At 34.5% G+C, this 10,760-nt stretch overlaps 2 protein-coding genes across 2 annotated transcripts; one reads left to right on the forward strand and one right to left on the reverse strand.

The window, feature by feature from the left end:
• The first annotated feature begins 314 nt into the window (after positions 1–314).
• On the forward strand, positions 315–3,741 carry LOC136235873 (probable glycerol-3-phosphate acyltransferase 3). The gene is made up of 2 exons (XM_066025946.1): positions 315–1,070; positions 2,773–3,741. Exons 1-2 carry the CDS (start codon positions 408–410, stop codon positions 3,634–3,636), a joined length of 1,527 nt encoding a protein of 508 aa, XP_065882018.1. The 5' UTR covers positions 315–407; the 3' UTR covers positions 3,637–3,741.
• Positions 3,668–10,402, reverse strand: LOC136235872 (uncharacterized). Its single transcript, XM_066025945.1, has 7 exons — positions 10,225–10,402; positions 7,611–9,488; positions 7,025–7,080; positions 6,696–6,926; positions 6,249–6,540; positions 4,833–5,029; positions 3,668–4,080 (listed from the first exon to the last, which is right to left on the reverse strand). The coding sequence occupies exons 2-7, from the start codon at positions 9,378–9,380 to the stop codon at positions 3,927–3,929; spliced, it is 2,700 nt and encodes an 899-aa protein (XP_065882017.1). The 5' UTR covers positions 9,381–9,488; positions 10,225–10,402; the 3' UTR covers positions 3,668–3,926.
• Positions 10,403–10,760: the final 358 nt, after the last annotated feature.

Genomic DNA, 10,760 nt, shown 5'->3' on the forward strand with positions numbered 1-10,760 from the left:
AAAAACAAGTTTGATTTAGAAAAAAAATATTTTTTACGCACGGACGTGCAAAATCACTCTCTCCACACCAACCAATCATGTATTCGCCACCGAATACATAGGAGAGAGAAAAATAATGCTCTAAACCTACTTATGAAAGGTTAAAACCTCCTAATAAGATCTCAAACATTTTTCACTAAATATTATCCAAAACTTCTACACAAAACTCATATTTAATGAATGATGATATCACCATCCCCATACCTAAATGCCTTTTGTTGCCTATAATATAATGCATGAAACCACTATCTTTTCAGCCACCTTTTACACTATCAATGCCACTCTTCTTTCTCTCCTTAAATTAAAACCCACCAAAAAAAAAACACATCCAAACTATCCCATTCCAAACTAATTACCAATCATCAAAAATGCTAAACAAAACCCTATTTTCTTTGTCCAAAATCCTTCTAAGAAAACTAGGCATAGAATCAAAAACAACCAATTCAATCCCCCTCCAAAACCACTCATCTCTCCTCCAAAAACCCCCAAATGAACTCTCAGAGAAAACAGTGGTTTTTGACATGGAAGGATCACTCTTAAAGTCTCAATCTTTATTCCCATATTTCATGCTTGTAGCCTTTGAAGCAGGAGGGTTATTCAGAGCCCTAATTTTGCTTCTTTTGTACCCTTTTGTGTGTCTATTAGGGGAAGATAATTTGGGGTTAAAAGTTATGATCTTTGTGTCTTTTTTTGGGATTAGGAAAGATGGGTTTAGGGCTGGAACTGCTGTTTTGCCTAAGTTTTTTCTTGAAGATGTTGGGTTGGAAGGGTTTGAAGGTGTTATGAGATTTGAAAAGAAGATTGGGGTGAGTACTAAGTTGCCTAGGATTATGGTTGAGGGGTTTTTGAAGGATTATATGGGGGTGGAAAGTGTAATTGGGAGGGAATTAAGGGTGGTTTATGGGTATTTTGTGGGATTAATGGAGGAAAAAGATAGTTTAAAGATGATTAATGTTGATCGTAATAAGAAAATTGGTATTGGATGCTCTTCCAACACTTGTCTCCTTAGGCAACTTCTTCACCAGTGTAAGGTTGAATAAATTCTAACTCTCTCTTATTAAATTTAGTCTGATGGTTATTCAGGGAGAGCGGATTTAGCTTTTGCATACAAAACAATGTAATTTTAAGCCTAAAATTTACCCGATGGTGCAATTCCAGGTCTCGTTAATAGAATATGAGTTTTTTTTTCATTAACAAAAGATGTGCAATTTCAGTTCTTACACGGAGGGTGGTTAGAATATGAAATTATAAATGGAAAAATGAGGTTTGAATTGCACCGTCGGGTAAATGTTAAGCTTAAGATTGCATTGTTTTGAAAGTTAATGCTAAATCCGCTCTCCTTTGATAACCATAGAGTTAAATTTGTATCTTATTCTTAATTTGATTTTATTTTTTAACTTAAATTGTTCATGATGAAACATACAATGGATAGAAGAATATTAAAAGATAATAAATAAAAACTTTAAATCTTGATAATTGTTATTTATTGTTGCAGTTGGTAGATATTAGATTGCTTTTCTTTAAAAATAGTTATTAAACACGTGTTTTTTTAACACTATCCAAACACTTTATATATAATATACTATTTGAAATAAAACAACAAAAATGAAATTTTCTTTAGCTAGCCTAATTTAATTTATACTTTTTTTAATGAATCTGATTTTTTTTTTATAAACTTAATGAATCTGATTAATTGTTCAAGATTGGTCATATCACTATTTTTCTTATTATTTTATTTTTTTGTGTAAATTAGAATTCGAAGTCAAAATCTCTGAGTTCAAACAATTTAAACTCTTAATTACTCAAGTCAAAAAATTAAATTAAATCAGTATAAAATTATATAAAAAAAGTAATAATTTTAATTAGTGATATATATATATATATATATATCACTTGATGGATTTGTTTGAAAAAGGAATTGTTAGTCCTTTCAAAAAAAAAATTGTTAGTACCTATTAGCCCCTTTAGTATTAATATCTTTTTTGTCAATATTTTTTAATTGTGACACTTTATTTTTATTATTAAGTATAATCCAAAAATGGATAAAATGTAGGTGAATTATTTATTTATTTATTTATTTATTGATAGAAAAATGTACGTGAATTTTAAAATTAGGAACTTTCTTTTTTTTTTTTTTTTTTTTTTTTGAAATGTTAGAAATGGGAAGAAAGCGAGTTAGAGCTCCATCAAATCAACTAAATAAATGATGGGCCATATTTGTCATTTGGTCCTTATAACTTTCTGTTGCAGGTGGAATTTAACTTAATTAGTTAGGAGGAAAAGGAATTTAATAACATGAATATAGTTGAGGGACCGTATTTGTCAATTAGTTCTCATCCACGTTTATAGTTTATCTGATTATAGAATAATAATAATAAAAAAAAAGCATAAATGAATATAGTTTCTATAAAAAAAAAAAAAAAAAAATGCATATAATAATTGAATATTCATTCTCAAATCCTTAATCTTTTTTTTTTTACAATTCGAAATGAGATTTTTACAATTTTTTTATAACTACAAACAAAAAAAAAACTATAAAATCGATTTCAACTAATTGTGTTTTGACATTTAATACATAACTCGAGATGTCAAAATGAGTTATGGTATCGTAATTATATCGTAAATGTATTATATGATCTATATATATGACATCGTGTCAGATAAATTATTTTTTGTAGATCGTGTCCTAATCATAATCGTAAAGTTTGCATTTTGTTTTTCGTATGGCAACAGGAGGTATACTCAGTGAACAAATGGGAGAAAAGAAATTGGCAAATTCTGAACAAAGAAAGATATCCAAAACCATTGATCTTCCATGACAGTAGACTAGTTTTCAGGCCAACTCCATTTGCCACAGTTGCTATGTTCATGTGGCTACCTTTCGGCTTATTCCTTTCCATTACGAGAATGGCAGTCGGGATTTTGCTGCCTTTCGAAATTTCCTGCTTAATCCACGCCATAAGCGGAGCAGAGATCAGAATATCGAATCCGAAACAGTCGTTGAAGAACGAAGGAAAACCGACGGGTGTGCTCTATGTTTGTAACCATAGAACACTACTAGACCCCATTTACATCTCATTAGCTCTTAAGAAGCCAGTAAGTGCAGTCACCTACAGCATGAGCAGATTCAACGAAGCGATTTCGCCCATTGGAACAGTCCGTTTAACGCGACAACGCGAAACAGACAGACAAAGTATGAACAGAATGCTTAGCCAGGGTGATGTGGTGGTTTGCCCCGAAGGAACAACTTGCAGGGAACCATACCTGCTGAGGTTTAGTCCGCTGTTTGCGGAGATTACAGATGAGATAGTTCCTGTCGCCATGAACATGGAGATCTCCATGTTCTATGGATCAACAGCTTCAGGATTCAAGTGCTTTGACCCGATATTCCATTTCCTGAACCCGAAACCAGCATTCTTCGTCAAAATTCTTGACAAGCTGCCTGCTTCTCAGACACATACACTAGGAGGAATATCAAAGTATGATGTTGCTAATAATGTTCAGACTAAGATTGCTGAGACTCTGGGATTTCAGTGCACCAATCTTACAAGGAAAGACAAATACCAAATCTTGGCAGGTAACAACGGAATCGTTTAAGGAATAGCGTGAATTTCTTAGAAACTATAGCTATATCAGAATTGGCTTCTTAATTTGTATTAGTTCATTATTTTTTTGAAGATTTACAAGTATTTGTTAATTGTATATCTCAATACACAATGAAAACATCATATATGACCTTGTCGAAAATCGAAGAAAGCACAACAAAGCAACTTTACCACTTGATAAACAAGACAAAGTTGCTTTCTTTTTTGCTCGAAACTGAGATGGTACTTCCCTCGTGCGTACTTTGCCCCGACAAGGTATATCAATGCGAGAAAAAACTAATGCTACAAGTTCAAACCCCAATCGTAATGCTGGTATATCACCTTTAATTCATCATTGGCAAGCATTTCTAGTAAAGCTTCGGAATTTGCAGGCTCCAAGTAGTTTGATGCATGCTTGAGAATCTCCACCTCTGTCTTGCCAAAGTCCACGTTAAACCTGTGCGACAATTTAGAATCAAATTAATAAGTGGAAAAATAGGGCGTAACTAGACCTTATTATCGATTATGCAACAGTTGCAATAGTCTAATAACTACTTCTCCTCGAAACTAAAGTCTCCATAGTCTTATCAAAGTCATTACACCAGTATCATCATTTCCAAACATCAAATTCATCTTCAAGGTTCTCAGTCTTATCCTCTTCACCTTCAAGGTTCTCAGTCTTATCCTCTTCATCTTCAAGGTAGTCATCTATAAAGCCAGATTCTTCTCCCTCCTCATCTCTAAGGAGTTCTTTCTCGACTACTAGAAGATGGTGCTTTAGCCTTCTCCTTTGCCTAGGCCTAGCACTCGAAGTAGATGTATTCATGATAATTTTTCCTACTCTAGTATGATACGCACTTTCTTCAACAGTGGATGATATAGAAAGGGATGCGTTGAAACTGAAACAACCATTTTTTAACTTGGAACCCTAAAAAAATAGTTTGGATTAAAAAATTGCCCAAGGCGCACCTCTTGAATAGAGCCCGTCTTTTGGCTTCTCAAGAGACATATCTAGAGCCTAGCACCTTTTGGGCTGAGGCGCGCCTTTGATAACTATGGTTGACACGTTATAGTTTGCTCTTTTGCTAGCTAGCATGCACGTTAATTTGATTGTCTGTTTTGCTGTGTATTTAGGAGAGGAGATCAAAGATTAACTTTGAGAAACTAGATAAAGTGATGCAATACAGGCCCTAAAGAAACAAAACTCACCATTTAAGGAGCTTACTGAGATAAGCAACCTTAGAATCCAAATCAACAATAAGTCCTCCACCTCTCAAGAAACTACGGGCAGAATCCATCAACTCTTTGTCAATGTTCCCAGGTGAGTAGCATCGAAGTGCAGGCCCAGATCGGGTACCCAAAACCAATGCAAAATGAATTAGAGGCTCTGGATAAGGAATACACATCTGAAACAGAAGATGAACTGAGAATTAGATACTAACTCGGTCACTGAAATCTATGCCCAACTTAAGGAGAAATTTAAGTGAAAAACATCCTGTCAAAGACATAGTACGAGTTCAAAATCACGATCAAGATTGATCCTGCTTCTGCCTTGTGTTCTTTACCCTTAAATACAAGAGAAAATCCTTTCCCTGTGTTATACATAGAAGAGACGGTTCCTTTGCCTGTCTTTGAATATTAGTCTTTATTATCCTCCTTTTCTCCTACTTTGGGCCATGAAAAAGGCGGAAACGAAAGACTAGTATTCAGACAGAAAAGGGATACATTACATCCATGGCTACTGAACTATATAATACAGCTATTAACATTAGGGCCTCTAAACTTTATTTCTGAACATAAAAATCTTTGAACTTACATTATGTAATATCAAAGCAAATCAGTAAAAATCCATTAAAAATTAACAAAATGATGAGGGTAAATAGATATTTGACCATAATTTTTGGTGACATGGACCAAAAGAAAGTCAATGATGTAGTCACATTTGTCCAGGTCATTATTTCGTGAATTTTTTTTACAAGTTTTGTTAATTTGGACTTTAATGCTACAATAATATAAGTTCAAGGATTTTTATATCAAAGAAATGAAGTTTAAGGGTCATAATGTTAGTAACGCTATAGTTCAGGGGGCATGGTTGTATTCTACCCGACAGAAAATGGAAGATAACATATATTAATAATAAAACATACCACAGACCTCTATTTGCAACGTTTTAAACCACAGGCCTCTGGTTGCAAATTTGGCAAACACAGGCATTTTTTTGTATTTTTCCCTTAAATAAATGCTGATATTCGTTTTCTGAAAACTGATTGCAGTCTGAACTTCTATAATGAGGAACTGGTAGATAATCAGTGGGAAAATTGGTCAAATTTGTTACTTTTTCTTAGAACAAAAGGGGGAAAAAAGAAAAGAAAAAAAGTCTTCCCAAATAAAATTTGAAGAGAGTAAATATTTAATGTCTCCCAAACCCTGCTTTAACTTCCTTCAACTCTAATCCCACCTTTTGAAGAAAAATAAGAAAGAAAGAGGAGAGCAGAAGAAAAAAGCGAAAGCATGTGCTGTAAAAAAATCACCACTAATACTACTGGTTGCAATAAAGCCAATAGCCATAATCAAGGAAAACACTGGACAAGTTAGAGCCAATAATCTAGAATTCAGATCAATCACCTTGGCACGTTTATCGTTCACCCCAAAAGGTTTTGTAAGAGTATAGGGCAGCCGCTGGTTGCACCTTAAAATGCCATTTTGAATGTCTGAAAGTGAATAAGAGCATCCACCTATCACATACTTGAAGTCTCCTAGCAACTTCCTTCTCTCAGCTGGTCCACTTGGATGACCCAAAACCAATATTGCATGAACTGTCATCATGTTATAAAGATTGATGAAAAATGCAAGCTTATCTTCCCTCGACATATCTTGAAATTCTGCCCTCTGGAGCTCATGAATTATCCTTAGATACCTAATAATAATATGTTTTATCAGTTAAGCTATGAAAGAAATGCGGGTAAGTAATTGGCCCAATTAGCCGAATTAGAAGCCTTTGCGCTATTCAAAACAAAATGGAGATAAGAAAACTCAATTCCATCAATTTTAAGCAAATAAAATGCAGCAAACCTTGCAAATTCCTCGCTTCCATGAATAGTTCGGTAGTCGATATGCTTTCCATCTTCAGATAAGTAGGCCTCATAGATAGCATTGGACAAAAATCGCAGCCTTGATGCAATTTCCCGTGTGGGTTTCTGCTTTATCTCGCTTATACCTAGAATGTTGTGACATTGAGATGACACATTAGGATTATCATCCAAGAACCAGTACAAGTGGTTACCATCCTCAAATAGGTTCTCCCTATAGTTATAAGTACAATAAAGAGCAAACAAAGAAAAAGTCAGTTAAGAATATCAAGAATAAACAAATCTTATTTGAAAAGATTTCAAGGAACTCACTGTTGAACATGTTGAATAAACAGTTTGGTTGCCAGCTTCCGCCCGAATTCAACAGCCTGTATCAAAGTGCAGGAAAATAGCAAGACATGAAGTTTCTAAAATTTCAATCAGGAAATCACTGGCTCATTCATTCCAAAAAAAAAAAAAAAAAACAATTCACAAACCATACTGGACCAATAGGAACGCTTCGAGTTGGAAAAAGAGTTCAAACATGAAGCTATTAATCCAAATACCATAAGTAGCCAACAAAATTTCTTAATCCGAGTACAATTAGAAATTTCAGACATCAAAAGCTGCCAAATTGGAGATCACAAAATTTTAAAGAGAAGCATCAAGAATGTCTGAAGTGCCTCTATTTTGAACTTGTGATAAACTTCATATTCACCGCAATGAAATTAGTTTAGGGAAAAAAATATTAAACCATGTTAAATAATGAAACCGATGAGAAAAGTGACTGCATCTTACATTTTAAGAGAACTCACCAAAGAGTGAGAACTAAACCAAAATAAAATGATAACAAAATTATTTAAGATTATGAGACCATATATAGATATAACAAAAAGGAAAACAAGAAAAACAAGCAGACCTCTTCCCTTTCCAAGACCTGATCTTTTGATAAGAAATCAACAGCATCTGAACCTAGAAAACATCTTGAGAACCTTCGCATTTTATAAAAGCGATCCTTAACAACTATGGATTCTTTCATTTTCCGTACGAGAAGAGCTAATTCATCAGTAGGGCCAATGCTGGACACATCATCTTCACCAGAAAAAGGAGGTAGAGGAGCCTCATATGCTGGTTCTTCAGTAATCAAATAATCAATTTTTTCTTCAAGTTTACCTGATTCATCCAAGCTCCTGAGCTCACTCAATCCTCCAATAGCAACTTCATTAAAGAACACGTTAGGAACAATGCAAGAACCAATAAATTTCTCTAGCTCCCGCTTTCTACCTGGGTACACATCAATGTTTATCTCAACATATCTAAGCCTCTTATTATACAAAAATAGCCTAATCTCTTTACAACTTTGACACCCTAATCTAGTAAACAGTATAACTCTTCCTTTCGTGAGTAATGGTTCAGGTGCTTGTGCAACTTCCTCCCCCTGCTCACTCTTGTTTCCAGCATCATTATCGCGAGTAATAAAGCTTAGAGGATTCCATGCAGATCTCTCTCCTGGTTTTTGAGAAACTTTTGTGACTTCTCTATTATTAGCTGAATCTGAAGCATGCTTTTCTTCATCAGAATTAAACTTCCCAGAGACCGCACGCAGAAAACTTGTGACAGCAACCACACTTTTACTCTTGACTAGGTCCCTAAGTTTCTTACCCTTCTCATGCTGAACAGGTTCCTCAGTTCGCGTATCAGCCCCCACAGAACTAAAAGATACGCACCTCTTGGTCTGTAATACAGGCACCTTTGTTCCATCCAAAGTAGGATTTGACTCCTCACCATGATTCTCCTTAGGAATTTGCTTTGTGTCTTCTTCAGGTTTAGACTCCATATTCTTTCTTTCATCTATCTTTTCAACCTGATCAACTTGTCCAATATCATTACTTAAACTTCCTAGTACAGATATAGACTTAAGATCCATAATCCTATCCATCTCACCCAAATCATCATTTTTTACATTATCACCGCAATCTTCTCTGGTAGTTTTCTCTGTTTCTTCACCGGGTTTAAACTCTAAGTTATTTCCCTTATCCACCTTCTCAACCTGCTCAACATGTTCAATGTTATTGTTCACTGTTCCTTGCTGGGATTTACACTCAAGATCCGGGTTCGTATTTAGCTCTCCACAATTTTCTCTGATAGTTTGCTTTGTTTCTTCTACAACATTGGACTTGAAATTTTGTTCATCATCCATCTTCTCACCCTGCTCAACATGTTCAATCTCATTGTTCAATAATCCTTGTTGGGAGTTAGAGTCAAGATCCATGTTCGAATTTACCTCACCAAACATATTGTGTTTAATATTATCACCAAAATTCTCTCTGGTAGTTTGTGTATTTTCTTCTTCAACCTTAGACTTGAAATTCTTTTCCTCATCCATCTCCTTACCCTGATGAACTTGTTCAATATCATTGCTCAATGTCCCCCCTTGGGATATAGACTCAAGATCCATAACTGCATCCATCTTACCGGAATCATCATGTTTAATACCATCTTCTGAGAGACTAGTCACATCAACATTTTCACCATAGTCAAATATCCTATTATCCTCGTGAAGTTCAGAATCGTCATTTTTTACTTCTTTAGATTTTTCTATTAGTTTTGTCCCGTCATCTTTGAGAAAATCAACTGTAACTTGTCCTGCTGTTTCAGAAGTTGGAGAATTGGCTATGTTCTTCTCCATTGCCTCCTTCCAGTTATGACAACATCTGGACAGTAACTAACTCCACAGAGCATGCTCCTAAACTTCAACTCCACTTGCTACGATATATGTCAATAAAATAATAGATACCTGGAAGAAGTACATATAAGCTAAAAAGAAGATGAAATATACAACCGAAACTGAACTAAGAATGATGCAACAAGCTATTAGAAAAACTGAAATGGAGCATACACACATTGTAAGTATATTTGTATCAAAGGGATAACCATAGCCAATACACATTATTTAGCAACAGAATTAGGATTCAGACTATTGAAAATCTGTAGAGTAAAACACGGATTAAATGCAAAACTGAAACATTTTTCCCAGTTTCTTCAATGTATAGAGAGAAATGAAAATTAGTCACTTCCTCCAAGTCATACCAACGGATTTTTGTCCAAACCACATCTCGCAGCCCCAGAAGGCGATGCAAATCAAGGAGGAAGGCGTATAGAAAATCACTTGTCATCCACAAAACACCAAGTTATCAGCTTTAACCATCGATCTAAATACTCACTACAGACAGCAATTTTGAACAATTTGCCAAAAGGGAGACCATAGAAGCAGGAAGAACAATTTCTCATGTACAAATCCAACCGAAAATATTAGAAAAGAAAATTCACTGTTCTTGGTTTCAGTTCCTCCAGTTTTCTCAGCAACCGAACAAGGAGAAACTGAACACGAATCTCCATTTAACATAATAAAACATCTATCAATAAAAATTCATGTCAAGGGAATGATAATAAGGAAAATATAAGCATTAGGGTTTTTGATAAAAAAAAAATAAGAAATGGAAAGAAAACACAGAAAGAGGAAGAGAACTTACAGATCTGAAGAGAAAAGTGAAGCACTATCGTGAGCAAATCCAACGAGAAAGTGAAACGAAGAATGTTGAAATTCTATAGATAAAAAAAATTTAATTAATTTCGTTGAACAGAAATGGCAAGATCATGGTTCTGGGGATGGATTTTCAGAGGGGGGAGTCGAGGGAAGAGACAACGAAAAAAGCGCGAAGTCCGTCGGATGAAAAATGGAAAATTATTTTATTTATATGTTTAGATTTTTATCCCAGAGCCTTTTTGCAAATTAGATCCATGGACCATGAATTTCTACTGTTTTTAAAAATCTCTCCTCATACTTCTTGATCTTGTGAAATAAAAGACATTAACTTTTTTTTATTTATTTTTTATAATCAATCTGATTTCTCGATTCGATGTTTGTCAAAAATTCGATGTTTGTCAAAAACACCCTTTAAATGGATGCTTTCTGAATTAAACTTTTTAAGTATACTAAAATTCAAACACGAAATCATTAGCTACAACTTGCAAACTTTACCATTCAGATAAACTTTAATTGACAGAC

This window comes from Euphorbia lathyris, chromosome 7 (assembly GCF_963576675.1).
Source record: "Euphorbia lathyris chromosome 7, ddEupLath1.1, whole genome shotgun sequence".
NCBI lineage: Eukaryota > Viridiplantae > Streptophyta > Magnoliopsida > Malpighiales > Euphorbiaceae > Euphorbia > Euphorbia lathyris.

Coding starts and splice junctions, on each gene's coding strand:
- LOC136235872 (XM_066025945.1), bottom strand. CDS start 9,380: ATGGAGAAGAACATAGCCAATTCTCCAACTTCTGAAACAGCAGGACAA. Junction 6,927..7,024: donor TTTATTCAACATGTTCAACA/GTGAGTTCCTTG, acceptor TTATAACTATAG/GGAGAACCTATTTGAGGATG. Junction 6,541..6,695: donor GGAAGCGAGGAATTTGCAAG/GTTTGCTGCATT, acceptor TATTATTATTAG/GTATCTAAGGATAATTCATG.
- LOC136235873 (XM_066025946.1), top strand. CDS start 408: ATGCTAAACAAAACCCTATTTTCTTTGTCCAAAATCCTTCTAAGAAAA. Junction 1,071..2,772: donor AACTTCTTCACCAGTGTAAG/GTTGAATAAATT, acceptor GTATGGCAACAG/GAGGTATACTCAGTGAACAA.